Below are 19,259 nucleotides of genomic sequence, written 5' to 3'. Positions count from 1 at the left end.
GAGTTTTAGGGCATGTACAGGGCAGGAGTTCACAGTGTGTGACAGACGGACTGTAAAAATGGCTATAAACTTTTTCTTTAAAAACTGAATCAACAGTCTTTGCAATATAATGCTGGGTATCTTCCACCCAGAGGCAGAATAGATTTCTCTACTCCTTGAATCTGGGCCAGTCTTGGACCTACTTTGACCAACAGAATAAGACAAAAGAGCCACTGTGCAATGGTAACACCTTGACCTCAACAGGCTTTGGAGCTTCTGCTCGTATCTTACTGATCTCAGAACCCACATGCTGCCACTACCTGTGAACAAGCCACACTAGCCTGCTGGCCAAGAGACACAAGCCCAAGTGTCCTCTCTTTGCCTAGGCAACTTCAGCTCTGCCTAAGAGCACTGCCAACCGTCCAGCCCCGAGCCGACCTTGCAACCAAGGGCAGATGCATGTCTAGCCCCAAACCAACCTTCTGACCAAAGGCAGATGCAAAGTGCACCGGCAGATAAGACCTAGTGAGCCAGGCAGCAGGTTCTGCACAAACAAACTGCAGACCTGGGAGCCAAAGAGATAAACCGTGGTTGCTTCAAGCCACTCCTTTTTAGGGTGATTTACACAGCAACAGAGAATGGACGCTCCATGTGAGAAGAGCACCAAACACAAAAAGCAAAGAAAAAAAAAATAATATAGAACACATCTGCATCAGTCAGCAAATATCACTATACCAGTGAGTGCACCTGTGGGAGACAGGACTGTCTTCACGACAAGAGAACACAGCAAGTGGTGACGGTGAATGAAGGACAATTAAGGAAACTTTCACTTGACGGCTTTGGTTTCCTTCCATTAGATGTTTACCACCATCTAATGTTATTCCTACTTCTTTCCCCCTAGAACGTAATAAGGTCTCATGTCAGGGACTTCGTGACATGTCAAGGGCTAGGGACCAGATGAAGGGACGGCTGGAGAATGGACCCAAAGGAGCTGGGAGGTGTGAGCTGACACCGTGCATCGGATGAGCACCTAGCTCAATCTACAGGAGCTCGCTAACGCCTAGTCCTGGTATTATTTAGAAGCTGTTAGTGTCCTGGTCTCTCTGGAACATGCCAGGGGACTCAGTTTTGAAAGCAAATGACTGTAGACTAGAGGATCAGAGGAAGTAGGACCAACTCAGAAACAAACCTGCCATTGCTACCACATGCAATATGTAAGAATAGAATAAAGGAAGAAAACAGCAATGATGACAAAACCCACATTAACTGGGCTGTTTTAATTATATATCTTACCATTCGCATTCCTTATCCTTTTGGGGGGGGGGGTAAACCCCCAACAAGGAATTACAGGAATCAAGTGAAAATTCTGTTTGGGTATATTTTCCCTCAAGTATTTACTATACAAATAGACCCTAACTACTGAAAATATTCTAAGAAACAAATTGTCTGACATGTCTTTTAGTTATCATCAGTGATTGTTTAGCACTGAGTTCTACTTGTAACACATTCACTGCTATACAAAAACTGCCAGGTACAGGGACACATACCTGTAATACCTGCACTCAGGTGACTGAGGCAGGAGGATTACAAGTTCAAGGCCAGCATATGCAGCTCAGTGAGACCATCTCAAAATAGAACATATATTAAAAAAAACTTGTGGTGCAGCTCAATCTGAAGCCCCTGGGTTCAAGCCCCAGTACCATAAGAGCAATCATTCTGATGAATGTGGGTTGTCATGGCTTGTATTTAGATGTCCTCCCAAAACTTCACACACTCACAGGGGCCTTTGGAAGTGACAGTGTAATGGATGTGTGAGGTTGGGTTAGTCCACTGACTGGTTTAGCACAGTTCTGTATGTGGACAACAGATGTGCTAAGAGGGAAGATCGACCCTGGGTGTGGGCAGCACCAACCAATAGCATTATAGCCTGGACAGAATGAAAGAGGAAGCCACACTGCCTCCACCCGCAATGCCATGGACTGTTTCTCTTCTCCACGCCCCTTTGGCATGCCAGCCGACTCAGGACTCAAACCTCCACAAACAGTGTGCTAAAACAAACCCTTCCTTCTTTAACTTGTGGGTGTTGGGTATTTTGTCCCAGCAATGAGAGCAGTACCTGAGACATGGGGGGAAGGTCCAAAAGAGCAAACAAATCTGTCTCTAAGTATATACGAAGTACAATAAAAACATACAATGTATTTGAATTAAAATAATTATTACATTTAGAGATACAGACATTAACCCCCCTCAAATACTCACCACTCTCCCTCGCTTCAAACCTATTTATCTCATCCTTCTCTCCGCTTCGTCAGTTTTGAAAGTTCTCTTTCTGGGGTGTTTTTAGCTGCACTGTTCCTGCTGCCTCTATATCCTGAATTAATTTACCTCCCATCGTCATTTTCACTTTGGGGAAGAGCTGGGCATCACGCGGTACCAGACTCGGGGAATACGATGGGTGGGGACACACGGCTGCATTCTGAGGCACCTCCCTTTCCTCGGAGGGCACTGGGCACTACGCTCACTGCATTTCTGACCACCCTGAGTTAATTCCCCAGAAGTCACTGCGGTACCTCCTGCAGTGTAATTTCCATAGTCTGCAAAGTCTTTTATAATTTGATTCTGGTCCTTCAGGCATTAAAGAAATAATTCTTGACACTTTAGGACCAGTAAGAAACAACATCTGCTTTTACCTTAAGTTCTTCAACTATAGACAAATAGCACTTTTCTCCGTGTCTGTGACATTTTTAAAAGCCAAAAATAAAACACACCTATGTATTATCACTTTCTTTGAAATAAATGAGACTTAGTATTGATTTTCAAAACAGAGCTGAAAAGAATTGGACAAGCACACTAGAATAAGCATATGCTTTACAATCAGGCAAATTTAATTCTAAGCTAACGTCAACTTAGCCACTAAATACTGACCCCAAAAAAGTGACTCAACTAACTAAACCTCAGTTTCTTCACATATAAAATGGGGAAAATAAAAGAGCATGTCTCGCAGGACACATATAATGACGAGACAAGTTAATGTGCTTAAGGTACTTCTTGAAACATTACTGTACAATAACACTATACAGTAATAACTATAGTTGGCAAACATGTAAGTACTCCATTCAATCACTTTTCTCCAAAAATAGCAGCCTGTTGCATACAGAGCACTAACCGTTTCCAGAAAAGGACCCAGAATACTAATTACTCATCACATAATTACACAAAAATTATGTTAGGTCAATCTTAGCCAGCACCACACACTTCTTAAGAAATGGCGTGCCTACTGTTCCCCCATGGGGCAGCTCTCCAGACTCAAGGCACAGTCTGCCGCCATCTTCCCCAGCCAGCCACCCCGTCCCCTGTGCTCAAGGGTCCTCATTTGATCCTGGTGCTCACCCTCCCTTGGCTCAGCTAATGGATCAGCCCAACTCAGCCCCTGGAGTGAAGCTAGACGATGTCTAAGTTACCTGTAATTCCTGTCCCTTGGCAGGTGACTGGAAGAGATATGAAAATGTGTCCCACTCTTGGCTAAAGGGATTAGGAGAGGTTTGCTGGGGGCTGTCTTAGTTACTTTTTTACTGCTGAGGCAAAATACCTGGCACCTAAAGTTAAAGGTGGAAAAGTTTGCTTTGGCTTAACAGTTTGTAGAGGTTTCAGTCCATGTTGTCTGGCTCCAAGGCAGGGCAGCATGAGAGAGGGACATCGCAGAGAAGGAACAGTCCCGAGACAGAAAGCAGGCAGGCAGCAAAAGCAACAATGGTGGCCAGCCTGCCTTTCCCTCGGTACTGTGTCCAGGTGTGATGGGTGGGGCTTCCATCATCCACACTCTTTATCCCAGCATCACATCCTTAATGCATGATCACACAGCCTGATCCAGCCACCTTGGAGACCCCTGACCTGTGACCACCTAAGGCTTTGGAGGGATATCTATATACAAGCCATGACAAGGATTCCTGGTAAATGTTTCCCCTAAAATTAAAACTTCTTATCAAGACAGGCAGGGTGGCATAGCCTGTAACCCCAGCACTCTGGGAGGCTGAGGCCAGAGGATCATAAATTCAGTCCAGCCTGGGTAATTTAATGACTTAGTGAGAGCCTTTCTCAAAATAAAAAATGGGCTGAGGATGTAGCTCAGTGCAAAGGCCCAAGGTTCAATTCCTGGTATTAAGAACAAAACAAAATAAAGCAAACTTCACTAGAAGGTCAACACTGAACAAAACCACTGAATTGGTTCAGTTCTTATCTAGTTTGGTAAAAATCATGGAAAGAATTAACTTCATGAAGCGATGCACCTCTGCACTAATGCTGTGATTCTCAGATGATGCCTGTGGATGGCCAACAGGAAGTTTGTTGCTTGGAACCAGGCCGTGATGGGACCCCTGAAGTACCAGGTCTACAAAATTTCGCAGGTCTGACTGCCATAGATCTGTGGAGTCAGCAACGGCCCAAACCTGCCCAGAGGAAGCACTCCACTGTGGGCCCTTCACACACAGGGGTGTGAGACTGAGAAGGGGTTTAGAGATCAACTTGTTCCAAGCCTTCACTTCAGAGATGAAGGAACAGACGTCTAGGTTAGACATCTTTCTGAATTAACTCCACTAGCTGCCCCAGAATTAATGCTAGCTTGTTAAAAAAAATTATAATCTTTACAGCACTATTTGGAATTCAAGCTAAATAGGAAAATTTCCTCCAGGTTGTTTGCTAGAATACTTACAGGTGTTTTTTTCCACACTGGGAAAAAGCCTAAAAGTTATCTGAATGTAATACAAGATTCTGCAGTTCTTGGGGGGCAGAAACTGGGTGCTGATGGCCTCTGCATTTCCCGTGTTTAGCCCACTCTGCATACATGATGAATATAACAAGGGAAACAGAGCAGGTCAAGGTCTTCCCAAGCTGAGAAAAATCTTCACTTCTCTGTGAACAAACTGAAGGGCAGGTACCTCAGGGATTTGGGTGAGAACAACTTCAGTGACTTACTAACTGCAGGTGGTGCTGTGATCACGTAAGGAGTCACCCAGGAGGGTCCCTTCCCAGCGCTCCCAAGAGCTAACGGCTTGGTGCAGTGTCTGCAGTCAGGTTTGTAACCTTAGAGTGTACCCGTGAGTAAATGAGCATAACCACGGAACAGAGGTAAGACAAAAATTACACAGCAGGTCTACGGGAAATCACACGGTCCACTCAAAGACTTGCAGCAACTGGCAAAGAATTTACAAGTTCCAGAAACAAGTAAGGCATAAAATTGTTGCTTTTTCTTTTTTTGAGACAGGGCCTCACCACGTTGCTCCAGAAAACAGCTTTTAAATAATTGTGAAGTCTAAAGAAAGGGAAACACATATGACTTGGTAAATAACTGAAACAGATTATTTCTATCTATCTGGCCATTTCTATTTTACTCACTTGTCTATTTTTTGGTACTGGGGATTGGTCTTAGGCTTTGCACGCTACCACAGAGCTACATTCCCAAACCCATCTATTAATTGGAGGGTTCTGATCATTTACAGTCAGTGCAATCACTGGTACAGCTGAGTTTCATTCTACTGCTTGAGTACAGTAATTCATCCCTGCCTCCTTTTCTTCCGTCCCTCCCCTCCTTGCACTGAGTGAGCACTGAACCCTGGGCCTTTGCACCAAGTTACATTCCTAGGTCCATTTAAAAAAAAATGTGTTTTTTGAGACAGAGTCTTGCTAAGTCACTAAGCTGCCCAAATCTCTGAGAACACTGGGCTTCTTTCCACCTCTCCACCCGCACTGTACATGCAAACACCTCAGATAGTGAGCTGGCACAAGCTCAGCACCTGTGCTATTACAGTGTGGCACAACGCATCTCCCAACATCTTGAAAATAAACCTTCCTTCCTCCTTCTTTTTACTAGTGTGGTTTCAGCAGGACAGCAGCACTAGGAGAACTTCAAGGGCAGAATTAACTTTCCTAAAGCCTCTTTGTTACTAAACTCTCATAGCTCCATTACAACCCTATTCCGCATTCTAGTTCAAAGTAGTAAACTGGGATATCTGAGGTATGTTATGGGGCGAGAGACGGAGATACAGACAGACAGAGATACCGAACACAAACAAGCCAGCAGCCTGAAACTGTGGTGAAGAACTTGCTATGTAGAAACCTGGGTTTCAGTTCCAATTCTGTCACTAACAGTGTGGTTTTTCCTTAGTTAGCATTACCGGTGCCTTAGTTTCCCCACTGGTGTAAGTTTCCTTACCACAGGCAGAGTAAAACTAATTTGACTTTCGCAGAATTTCACAAACACTATTAAGCTCTTTCTTCTCCTTAAATTCATTCCGCCCACAACACCTCCTCAGGGCAAAGTGTAACTGGGGAGATTCCTTGGGAAGCTTTTTGACCCCAGACGACCCACAGCGAGGACAGATGTGCAGCTTCTGCCGCCCATAGCTACAGTTAGAACAGCACAGCCAAAGCACAGCATTGACCACAGCGCAGATTCGGTGCTAAATACAGAAGAAGAAACCGAGACTGTTTCTCGTTCATGAAGCCTGTTAACTATTCAGATACTCACTTTTAATTCTAAAGAATCTTTAAAATTAATTTTCCCCTAATACAATGCATATTAACTTTTGTCCTGCTAATCTCTTATCTTACAGAACACTTCACTAGAGAATAGAGTTCATTAGTGTTCATTCAATGGGTCACTTAAAAATAATTTTTTACAGCTGACAGAGCCATTTCCCCAATTCTACTCAGGCCAAAGGAAACATCTTTTAGTGATGGTTTGATAGGAAATTGGTCTCAGGCCAGATTCTTCTCCACACATTTTCTGTGATGAGCCCCTTAACTGCCCTTCTCGCCCTCCCTTTCTGTCTGCCTGTCTGTCCACATGTCTATCTCTCTGTCACAGCTCAGCACTCTTGCTTGCACACAGACAGCGAGGGACAAGGCACCAAACTGCGAAGCCAAGCGCAGAGGACAGAACTGCCATCGGCTGTTACCTGGTGCGATCCGCAAGGCAGGCTCTTTACCAGACCCTCTGTGTCGGAGGGGGACTTCTTCGGAGCCTGCTTAACCGCTGACACACTCTCTGATGTACTGCAGCTGACGGATGGGCAAATTGGAGAACAAATGTAAAAAGGAAAGAAAAAAAAAAAAGAAAAGAAATTAAATGGAAAAAAAACAGAAACGCAGGTGATGGTACGATGAAACAGCTGATGTATAAAAACAGAAGACAACAAAACCACAGGTATCAAAAGGATCACGTTTTTCAAAAATCACTTAATCTGAAAACTATTTTGTATCCCTGATACTCATTTGTTCGTCTAAGCCAATGAACCTATTACTGGGGGAGGCACAAGAATTAATGGGTGACCCCTGCACCCCAACTTCTAATAAAAGCACTGAGATTCTTGCCACAAAGCACATTTACCCTTCAGCCACATTATCTTTTCTCCCTGCCATCAATCCTGCTTTGAGGTAAAGGTTTAAAGGAGTCAGCTCCACCTTCTTAATGACAAACTGTAAAGGATCGTGGAAGGGAAGTCTCTTTGAATGTATTTTTAAAATTACAGGCATATAGCCAAGCTGATAGTCTCAGATTTACAATGTGTTGGTCTGTATCATTTACCCCATTCTCTTGTTCCCTGCATTTTGTTTCCCACAGTAGCTCAACCAAACACCCCTAACAAAAGAAATACAACAGAACTCCAAGACAAACCACCCAGGAAGTCCTAATTAGTGAGGCTATGGAGCCAAACTTCTTTAGGGACAGGAGGAATCTTAGACTAAAAGTGCTCTCATCAATAAATGAGGACCTTGAATGCCAGGAAGTAATTCACTTGTGATTTCCTACCGAGATGTGAATCACTGCTGCTCAAAGCTTTTACCACTTTAAAAGTTTAAGAGCATGGCAAGGATTGCATTTAAAGTGTCATCGCTAAGACTGAAGCCTACCAGGCATTCTGCAAACTGCATTCTGAGGTGGGAGCGATAGACCCTGAGCCTAAGTGGGGTGATTATTCTAACCCTAAGAGGGTTGTGATCACTAATAGTAAAGTTCGGATATGAAAAAAAGAAACATACGCACGCACACATACAATGTACACATTTGACATGAAGCACATGTGGATTCAGATGAACCCAGTTTCATCTGCATATTCTATTCAACATGTCTCCGGGACGATGACGTGACACATCTGTGGACATACCGTACTACCTACTGGGTTAGATCAGAGCTAGCGGGTTAGTTGTCCACAAGGGGAACGGCTGATACACACGAATATTAACGGCAACGGGCAACGGGATTAGTTACCATGTGTCTACTGGGAGTGGAAGAGGAAGAGACCCAGCCCTGTTACAGTGCCAATGTCTTCTACGTCAGCTTTTCTTAAGAAGTGGAAGATAAGCAGGACCTGATCCCAGCACAGCAAGGTGGAAAAAGCAAAGGCGGGGAGGAAAAAACCAAAGTAAGAAAAGCAGCTCTCATGATGCCATGCAAGACTCCAAGGAACATTTCCCTGCCCCTCCGCTAACCCCCAAGCAAGAACTGCAGACTGGCATGTTACCACCCTGAATTAGTGTCACGTGGAAAACTAACACCCGGCTACCTTTAATCACAGAACACTCACCATGCAGGAAGCAATGCAATCAGCAGAACAGAAGCACTCCAAGCAAGTATTATCTGAACTTGAACCCTCAGACTTGTTTAAACACAGCACGCCTCAGAATCCTGCATCAGCAGGGCCAAAGTTAGAGGTTCCCACCATCCACCCGCAAGAGAGCAGGGGCATGCAGTCCTCTCTGTCATGGTGGCTCTGGGACGGTCACGGGTGGACTGTGCACCTGTCACACTGCCCATGTTATGGCAACTGAATCAACCTCCACCCCCAGGCTTACCACGGGAGCTCTACAACACTTATATGGCTTAGTTTTCCAGCCGGAGCGGGCAGTAGAGATGGTCCTGTAATCAGACACACACCCTAGGCTCGAAGATGTCCCTTCTGAGAAGCCATAAACAAAAAAGAAGGTTGATTTTTCCTGATTGCTGTTACAGAGTGTTAAGTCCCATAGATAGTAATTTGGGTGAATCTAGCCTAACAATGGTCATAGCAATGCAACTGCTTAAGTTTGGGGTAGGGAACCTACAAACAAAAGCCCTGTACCATCTCAACGGGCCACGTGAGAGTGTATCAGCACAACTTCTTCATTAGGGTTTTATATTTACCCAAGCACAATGAAGAACCGTATTAGATTAGCACCAAGAGATGCAAGTGCTCTTAAAATGGGTAAGTGATGTTTGTGGCTTAGGGATGATAACTGCAGAATGGATGGCACTGCAAGAGAGAGCAGTTCATTCTGCCAAACCTAAGAAGCAAACCGTGGAGCACGATTAGTACCACATTGCATCTTGAGGAGCAGGTTGCTGATTTCGGCTTGCGTCTGGAGGTGAAAGCCAATAGTGCATAACTCTTCACAATCCTTTCCCCATAACAGTGACTTCTTTACCCTCTCCCCACCAGAAGGGCATTTCTTACCCTGTGTAATCCCGTTTAGCGTTTTTCCGTCGATAGAGCACAGCCAGGATCATGGTGATGAACAAAGTGAGCCCTAGGACTACAGCGGACACTATACCCACCACCACTGAGACTGGAACCACAGGCAGATTTTCTAGATGGAAAGAACAAAACGACAGTAAAGCACACTGCTAAAGAGAGAAGAAATGGAACTTTATTCTGTTAGCAAGCAAGTCAGCCATTAGTAGTTATTTTATTTCTCTTCTTTCTGTCCAAACCACAGACACTAGTACTTAACTGGTAAGAGATGAATATTCGCTGAAAAAGAACAAAATGCAGAACTGAGTATTTCTACACCCACAATCCTACTCAAAGTTTCAAAAATCAGTAAAACTGGAGATGTGAATTCCTATCGGTCTACCCTCTGATAGAGCAGACTTGTATCAAAATGAGATACCAGAGCCTGCAGTTGCTGTTTATTCTTAACAAAAAGGGGAAGAAATAACAATACTGCTCTTGGAGATGTCTGAGTTTTTCCCCAGAGAACATCAACACACTATCAATCTCTGTTTTTTGGTACCGGGAATTGAACTCATAACCTTGCACTTGCCAGGCGGGCACTGCGCCCCTGAGCTACAGCTCCAGCCCCCTCAGTCTCTTTCCTTCCCACTGCTCACTGCACAGTGAACTTACTCTTACTTGTAATTAACTATGGAAAATTAGTCCTCCCCAAAGCAGATCTCAGCACTCCCCTCCCCTCAATCAGCAGCAGCTCCTCATTCCCTGGTATGTCTGAGGGACCCACAGAATCAGGGAGCACTCCTCCCCCACAAACACACCTGCAAATGTTGCTCTTGTAATCCAACTGACTGTTAGGTGAGGGGACCGCACCTTACTGTGAGTTTCTGAAGGAAGTACCTTTTTCCACGACATACAGCCTAATGTGTCCAGGCCGGGCAACGATGTCAGGAGGGTTTTTGACATCACAGATGTAGGTGCCGTTGTGTATAGACTGAATATTTTCTATGTTGATGGATGCATCTTTCTTGGTGAGGTCCCCAGCCCAGCTGATTCTGTCCTTAAATGGTGGGTAATTCCCAAGGTACACTTCCCCTTGGGAGTAGTGGAAAAACTGCAATTAGAACATGGGAACACTGGAGTTAGTATCAGAGGCAGGGCAGGTCTGCTGAGGAAGGTTCTTTAAAAACAAAAAGACTGCGCACAGAAAGAAAGGCCAGGCACACATCTCAGGATGTGGGATCTAGGCCAGGCCAAGGTTTCGAGATCCCCAAGGTTCAACTGTGCCACATTTCGGTTGAAGAAACAAATTTGTATATCATCTCTAAGCCTCTCAGTATCCCATTGGTATAATTATGGCCAGCTATATTTTTATTATAAGAAAGTGATCAAAAAAACAAAACAAAACAAAAAAAACATTGTCCCAACATCCTGGCACATGATAGACCCCGAGTCAAAACTAGGCCCAGCTGACTTCAAACTCAACGACATTAGGATGGAGTGTGGTCAACCCAAGTGCTCACAGCTGCCCGCTAAGACAGAGATACAGCTGAGTAGTACTTCATTATATTAAAAACACATCTTTTTTTATCCATTTCTCAGTTGGTGGGCATTTGTGTTGTTTCCAAAATTTAGCTCTTACAAATTGTGCTGCTATAAACATGGATGCACATCACTGTGGTATGATCTTTTTAATTTTTCTGGGAAAATACTCTGAAGAGGAATAGCTGGGTCGAATGGGACCTCTAATCCTAGTTTATTGAAGAATCTCCACCCTCGGGGTGGTTGTGCCAGTCTACACTCTCACCAACAGGAGAGAAGCATTCCTTTGTCCACACAGCACTCCCTCCACCCAGCATTTGTTATTGGTTGATTTCTTGATGATGGTTGTTCTTTCTGGGATAAGATGGAATCTCAGTGTTGCTTTAATTTGCATCTCTCGGATGACCGATGGTGTTGAATATTTTTTCATATATTTGCCATTTGTATTTCTTCATCTGAGATGTGTGTGTTCATCTCAGATGCCCATTTTTGGATTGGGTCTTTGAATTTGGGGGGACTGATTTTTTTTAATGTTTTATTTGTTCTAGACGTAACAGTAATAGTAGTAGTTGTAACAAACAACTATTTGTAACAGTAGTAGTAATAGTTGTAACAAACAACTATTTGTTCTAGTTGTCCCTTTGTCTGAGGGACAACTAGCTACAATTTTGTCCATTCAGTGGGTTGTCTTTTCACTCTGTTGGTGATTTCTTTGTTGTACAAAAGCTTTTTAGTAAGGTGAAATCCTGTTTGTTGATTCTTTCTAGTATTTCCTGTTAGTTCTTCCTATCCATGAGCAAGGTTTTCTTCATGAAATCTTTGCCTACCTTTGTGTCTTCAAGAATTCTACCTACTTTCTTTCCCAGCAGATTTAGTGTTTCTGTTTCAGTAGTTAGATTTTGACTGTAGTTTAGTGCATAGTGATAGTCATGGGTCTAGTTCTAGTTTTTGTCATGTGGAAAGCCAGTTTTCCCAGCCCCATTTATTAAAGAGGATCTTTTTCTTACAGTGAACTTTTGGCCCCTTTGTTAAAGATAAGGTGGCCGATTATGTTTGGCATTGCTTCTCTATCTTCTATTCTGTTCCACTGATTCTTAAGTCTTTTTTTTTTTTCCTTTACCATGCTGATTTTTGAGACTTTTATAGGTAAATGAATACAACTCAAGACCATACACATATGTGAAGTAAATCACACCCGCATGTGTAAACATCATATAGTCTCATTCGTTTGAGAAGCTGAAAAAGTTAACTAAACCGAAAATGTGCAATAGATACTGTGAATCGAGAAGACACTGCTCAAAAGAGAAGAGAAACTGTGATGGGAGAAAGAGGAAAGGAAAGAAGGGAAAAGGGGAAAAATACATATATATGATAGCTAAGATAGATACGCTGCTAGTTTCTCTTAGTTCACTGAAAAGTTTATCATTTGGACAATATCTCATTACCCTCAGTAACTACTCTGAAGGTAACAAACATGCAATGTATTAATTATTGTTATTCTTCCATTACCTTGTTTTGAAATTTTGTTCCAAGTTTCCTCAGAGGACACCCCGAGTTCCCTCAGGAATGGCAAAGGGTAAATTCTTCCTCTGCCTTGAGGCAGGGTCTCCTTATGTAGTTCAGGCTATTCACTATGTAGCCCAGGCTGGCCTCAGCTGCCAACTTGCAGCAATCCTCCTGCCTCAGCCTCCCAAGTGCTAGGATGACAGGGGTGCACTACCATGCCCAGCCAGAGGGCAAGTTCTTAACTGGAAGCTGTGAAGGTATAATGGCTGATATATTCTGTCAATTTGAGAAGTTAAATCAGCAGGGAGCCAGAAGCCTCGCTTTGTAAACATCCTGAGCCTGGGCAAAGAGGAGGGCTTGGAGACTCTATGATTCCTACACCAGTCCTGGGGTGACTGGTACCCTGCTTCAAACACAAGGAAGAAGAGACTTCCTTTGCCTCCTTTCTGCTCTTGCTGCTTTTGCTGTCTTCTGCCCCTGTGTGACACCACCTGGTCTTGGAGTCAGCTGATTACAGACTGAAACCTCCACAAACTGTGAGCTAAATAAATCGAAAGATTTAATCGAAAGATTCCTTAACTTTTGGAGTCAGGAATGTTTGAGAAAAATCTTACCCTTTGTATATAACCTGCAGATACAGAGTGTAAAATATCCAAAAGCCTTGTTTCTAAAGTAAGGTTAAAAACATAGAGAAGTACTGTCTTGAGCAACCCTTAAAGCTTAGTGGCAGTAAATGTTCTCATCGGGGCCAGGCATGGTAGTGTATCCCTGTAACTCCAGCTTTCAGGAGGCTGAGGCAAAAGTCTCTGGAGCAGAGACAGCAGGAAAGAAGGGCACAGCGGGCACAGCTGCTGGGTACATAGCCAGTAGCAAACAGAGCAGTGAAGAACCACGGAGAGGATGGGGCCAGGACCCCACCTCCATGACCCAGCCCAACACACCTGGAGTGTGCTCTACAAACCAGCCAGGTGTTCCTTAGGCTAAGGAAGCCGACCTCACATCTACATCAATGGTCACATTAATGCAATGGTGAGACTGAGTAACTTCTAAAGGACAGCAGCTTCTTTAGCTCGTGGCTCAGAAGGACGGGAGGCCCGAGAGCTGGTGCCAGCCTGCTCAGCATGTAGTGAGTGCCTGCCTTTGTGTCACTACATGGCAAAGGGTACAGCCTGGAGAGACACAGCAAACACGTGAGTGTCCTCTCCCTCTGCTGGAGAAGCTGTTGGTGCCACCATGGGCCACTCTCATGACCTCATTGGACCTGGTCCTCACCTCCCATTAGCCTTTCAACTTGGGGCCGGGAATGATGACACATGCCTGTAATCCCAGCACTTGGGAGGCGGAGGCAGGAGGGATTGCCACAAGTTTGAAGACACCTGGGCTACACAGTGAATTCAAGCCAGCCTGCACTGCCTAGTGAGACCCTGTGGGAAAAAATAAAAGCAAACATGCACCAAGAAATCCAAAGTATAAATAAGAAAAAATAAAAGATAATAGAAACACAGGGATAGATCTTTTGCAAATGGGAAAGGAATCAAGAGAGAGAGGGGAAGAGGTGGTGACAGGGATGAAAAAAGAATAAAAATCTGTTATATACATGTCCTGCTCCCTATGATGAATGTAAGCATTCATTGCAAACAGGTACTAATTTAAATTTTAGAAGTTTTGTGGTGGTGGCGCGGGGGGCGGTAGTTTGAGACAAGGTCTTGCTGTGTATTTCAGGTTGGCCTTGAACTCACTATGGAGTCCAGGCTGATCTCAAACTCACAGTGATCCTCCTGCATCAGCCTCCCAGGTGCTGGGATTATAGGCATGCCTAAATTTAAAAATTAAAAAGAAAAAAAAAGCAGGTGCCAATATGGAAAAGCCATACAGACAGCAGGAAACAGGAAACTACACACAGCAGCCTGGCAGAGCTAAACTGCACCCTGAGCATGAGTCTTATACATCTGGCTTTCCTCCTCCTCCCCTCCACTCCACATGGAGAAGACCTTAAGGTCTCCATCTCAGGGAGGAGCATCCTCAGTCCAGGTTTAACGGATCCCCAGGGCATGGTCCACACCCAGCTGGCCACTGCCGGAAGTGTATTAACTCAGGGTCAATTTGGAGTGCTGAGCCGAGCCAGGGAGGTGCTGGGTGTGGAAGGTCCACCTGAGGATTGCTGCTAACGGCACAGAGAGAGAACAGGACGGGAAGGCGGTGTGCTGTTGTTCCTCCTGGAGAAGCTTCTCACGCTGGCTTTCCTGATAGGAGCTCAGCTTTCTCACTGTCAAAGGAGCTCGGGTCCTTGCTGTCACCAGGGATGGTGGTGGTTCTCTTCAGGGGAGCTCTGTCCTTCATCTTGACTGCTGCTTCCTGGCTTCAGTGCAAGTCCCTCAGCCTGCTGGCACAGATCCCTCGCCTGCTGTCGCTGGGTTTCTAGCTTCCACTGCTGACCTTTGGGCCTTCCCTGGTGCAGATCCTCGACATGGACTTGCATGAGACATTGCCGTGGGCTCCAGGCCCTTGGCCGGATTCTTTGGGTCTCTGGCACACAGACAGGACTCTTGCACTCCTCTTCGCTTGACTTTCTGAGTGAGTATTATAAAATAATCCTACAAATTATGTGTCCTGTGTTAAATCTTTTCCCTTGCAAATCATGACTCAGCATGGGTAACGGAAAAGACTGGGCCGGGGGCCTTTAAGGAAGAACTTCAATACCCAATGCACGGCAAACTCTCAGGAAGCATGCTAAAACAAGAAATTCATATTTAAACCAGATGGGAGCACACACATTTATTAAGAAAATTAGAAATACACAAAAGAAACAGAAATAAAAAGGGAACAAATGCACATTGAAAAGTTACAGGACAAACTATGACTAGAATGAGCACAGTCGGGAGGAGCTCCTACTGTGTGGAAAGATCCTTTTCAAGATAGAACCTGACAGATGGGAGGCTGAGGCAGGAGGAGTGCCATGAGTTTGAGGCCAGCCGAGTCCACAGTGAATTCAAAACCAGCCTAGATTACACAACAAGAGCCTGTCTCTAGACACCAGAAACAAAAGTGGGGAGGGTTGATGATGAACAGGAATGGGGTGAACACAAGGAGCAGGAAAGAAGCTATGCGTCAGAGATTTATTTCCTCCTGGGGCACAGGAGGCAGAAGAAGAGCCCTGCAGCCCAGGACAGTGACAGAGGCACTGGCTTTAGGAGGGGAAGACGGAGACCAGAGCACCGACCACAGCAGCACGAGAGAAGCTGCGCAACCCTAGTCCCTACCGACACGGTGGCGTCGGATCCCTCGGGCTGGAAGCTCCAGGAGACGGAGGTCAGCTTGCCCGTCGTGTTACTGGACTTGAATGTGCACATCAGCTTCCCTTGCGTCCCGTTGGTCACGAAGATCTCTTTTGGTGTATACACCTCCAAGGCCGACACCCCTGCTGTCACTGGGGAGGGAAGCACAGAGACAGTTCCAAGCAGGGCTTAGCGCGAATACTACAGTTCGTATTTATCAGGGGAGATAAAGTTATTAGCTATACAAAGCCACCCGCTGCTGTTCTACTGTACATTTCTGGCAACATATTCCAGAAATTCTACTGCTTTGGGGTTTTAGTAAAAAGATATTTTACTGCTGGGCCTGGTGGCAGACACCTGTAATCACAGCACTCTGGGAAGCTGAGGCAGAAGGATCTCTAACTTGATCCTGGCCTGAGCAAGTTAATGATTCAGTGAGACCCTGTCTCAAAATTCAAAATGGGCTAGGGATGTGGCTCAGTGTGGACGACCTGGGTTCAATCCCCAGAACTGGCGGTAAGGAAAGCGGCAGATATTGTTATGAATTTAGCTATGATGCTGTTTCTTAAATTAACAATCATTTTAAAAAGCAGTTTTAGGTTGACAGAAACATTAAGTAGAAAGTCAAGGGTCCCCATAAACTTCTTCAAACCCCCTCTCCCAGTTTCCACTCTTCACATCTGACATCAGTGGGTACATCTGTCTCAACTGATGAGCAAATGTTACATGAGCCGAAGGCCACAGTTTACATCAGGGGTCACCCTTGTGTGTTTCCACATACGGCTTTGACACGTGACTACAGTGATACGTTACTACGCCTCAGAATAACTGCAGTGGCCCAGACCCCCAACAGACACATTCACTCTTCCCCACCTGCCCCAAAGCCCAGGGCAACCACTGCCCTTTCCTAGGTATTTCTGTCTCCTTCAGAATGCTCTGTGTTGGAATCAAACATGAGCAGCCTTTTCAGATTGGCTTCTCTCATTGCAATACTCAAGTTTTCTCTCTGGTTTCGTGGTGAGAAATCTCTCTTTATTGTGCTGGGGACTGAGCCCAGGGCCTTTGCACTGCACTACAATCCCAGCCCTTTTAAATTTAGAGAGTTTTTCATTAAATTGCTGAATTGCTCAGGTGGGGCTCAAAACCTGAGATCTTTCTTCCTCAGCTTCCAAGGATTGCAGGGATTACAGGCAGCACCACCACGCCTGGCTCTGTTTCTTTTCATTGATGAATATTATTTAATTGTACAGATGCTCCAGTGTATATACTCACCCACCGAAGGACTCCCTGGCTTTTCCCTGACGGCCCACTTTTAATGATGTGAGACCCTACTCCTATTTCTTTAAACAGTTCTCATATTCACTTGGTATCCTGCAGCTGCCATTGTAAAACCTTTCTCACCTGCTACACTTAAAGTACTTACATTATTCCAAGATACTCCTTCATTTTAGGGCCATATTCATTATCCAACTGATCCTTTTCCTATAAAGGACTTGTGAGAAACTGCAGAGAATGTTTGCTTTGATGAGTGAACTCGTCCCTACAAGGCTGCCCTGTGTAACTCTGTACATGCATGTTTGTACCCAAGGGCAAGGGATTTCATCAGTCAGGTCTGCACTTCCCCCAATGAGTTTTCTCCTTGAGCCAAAGCCCAGGATCTACCATCTGCAGTATTAAAAGCAGCTTTTTAATTTATATATTTTTGGAAGATCTGTAATCAGAACCAACTGCAGAATTTTTTTTTTTTTTTGAGACAGGGTCTCGCCTTGCAGTTCAGGCTGGCCTTAGTTTAGGCTCACTTTGTAGCCCTGGCTGGTCTCAAACTTGCACAGGATTCTCCTGCCTCAGCCTCCCAAGTGCTAGGATTACAGGACTGCACCACCACGTACGGCTAGAACCAAATGCAGAAATTCTTATGAACTGCAGCTAAAATATGACAGTCTTCACTCCAAAGAGTAACTTTCAGGGACTCAATAAAGACCAGAAAGAAAACTTATTTGGCCTGAAAATGTTAACTTGAAACACCCATCTTCAAAAGAAGGTGTTTTACGAAGTAGTCTGGAAAAATATCTGCAGTGTTCCAATTATCCTTAGAATGTAACTGAGGGACAAGATAAGAAAGGCATTGTCACCGGGACTGAGGGTCGCTTTCAGCACTGCCATCTTGAGGACCGGACTGTACCAATGAGTCCAGTGCACTCCCGCTCTCCTCCCAACTGCCCTCCAAATGTTTATTCTCTGGGCACGATGGGCACTTTAGGCTGTTCTAAATCAACTCACAGCCGCACTGTGCCCAGCAGAATTTTTTCTGCTAAAAGAGGGTGGATTATTATTCTAGGGAACAATGGATTATTATTGATGGTCCAAACCTCAAAACAAGCCCTTCTTTTAGGCCAGAAGCAAACAAAAGCTGCTCCTTGCTATTGTGGGAAGGCGGAGAAGCAGCCTGCGGGCCCTGGAGTTCAGAACCAGGGACAAAGCACAAAGACAGGGCAGTTAACCAGCTTATTCCAGGAAGCCAGCTGGTTTGCAATCTGGAGTTGCTGCATGTGCTTTTGACGGTTTTCTCTCTGCAAGGGAAGGCAGTCTCTAAAGTCCACAAATCAAAGTTTCTCAAGGATTTTTCTAAACTAGATCCCGGTCTCAAGGCCTGACTGCAACGAGGTGTTGCCTTGCGTTGTTAGAACTAACCAAGGTGCGGTGGTGCATGCCTGTAATCCTAGCACTGAGAGGCTGAGGCAGGAGGATCTCAAATTTGAGCCTAGCAGAGACAACTTGGTAAGATCCTGCCTCTAACTAACGTGTTTAAGGGACTGAGAATGTAACTCAGTAAGAAGGCCAATCTCCAGTAACATGGGGTGGGGGGGATCTTTTTAAGAAGAACTGTGCCAAGTGTTTACAGTTAAGAATTCTGAACAGAATAACACAACCAAATCCCTAAATGGGCTTTAGGCAATCTCCTTAAAATGGATTTGACTACACCAAAGCTAGTTAATAAACAAGTGGCTTCTATTTTTAAATAGTCCACCATTCTTTAGCCGACCTGAACATGTAGCTCTTAGATGATTAGTTCTAATTCAGGATTATGCACTTTAACACTAGACAATCAGTTCCAAAAAAAGAAAATGACGCTACTCACAGCAAATTAACTTCCTTTAACCCAAGGCTGTCAATCCTCCTCTTCAGTGCCTGGTTGTAAGTCCTGGGGATTTCCTTTAGTCAGAATAAACCTAAACACCTGGCTTCTTCTTTACTTTCTCCTCTCCGATACCCCAGTCACAGATTCCCACACCACTCCCAGGCCAGGGCTTCCCCCCAGGGAACTAAGGTTAGGGCCTGATAATCCCATCTGCTGGGCATGGTGTGTCCTGGGCATGGTGGGGTGTCCAGGGGCATCCCTGGCCCCTACCAGATAGTGGCAGCTCTTCTGCCTCCAGGTGTGACCACGGAACTGTCTGCTGATGCTGCCAAC

At 44.9% G+C, this 19,259-nt stretch overlaps 1 protein-coding gene across 2 annotated transcripts in view; it reads right to left on the bottom strand.

The window, feature by feature from the left end:
* The window catches only part of Mpzl1 (myelin protein zero like 1), a 62,258-nt gene that overhangs the window by 4,555 nt on the left and 38,444 nt on the right, over positions 1-19,259 (bottom strand). For both annotated transcript variants that reach the window (XM_003468697.5, XM_063253605.1), the window contains exons 2-5: positions 15,773-15,939; positions 10,365-10,578; positions 9,468-9,600; positions 6,933-7,035 (exon numbers count right to left, since the gene is read on the bottom strand). In XM_003468697.5, coding sequence (XP_003468745.1) covers positions 6,933-7,035; positions 9,468-9,600; positions 10,365-10,578; positions 15,773-15,939 — 617 coding nt within the window. The remainder of the gene's footprint in view (positions 1-6,932; positions 7,036-9,467; positions 9,601-10,364; positions 10,579-15,772; positions 15,940-19,259) is intronic.

This window comes from Cavia porcellus, unplaced genomic scaffold, assembly GCF_034190915.1.
Source record: "Cavia porcellus strain 051 isolate PalLab524CR breed Dunkin Hartley unplaced genomic scaffold, mCavPor4.1 scaffold_7, whole genome shotgun sequence".
In the NCBI taxonomy this organism is placed as follows: Eukaryota; Metazoa; Chordata; class Mammalia; order Rodentia; family Caviidae; genus Cavia; species Cavia porcellus.
The sequence above is the reverse complement of the archived record's forward strand: the minus strand, read 5'-3'. Positions and strand labels throughout refer to the sequence as shown.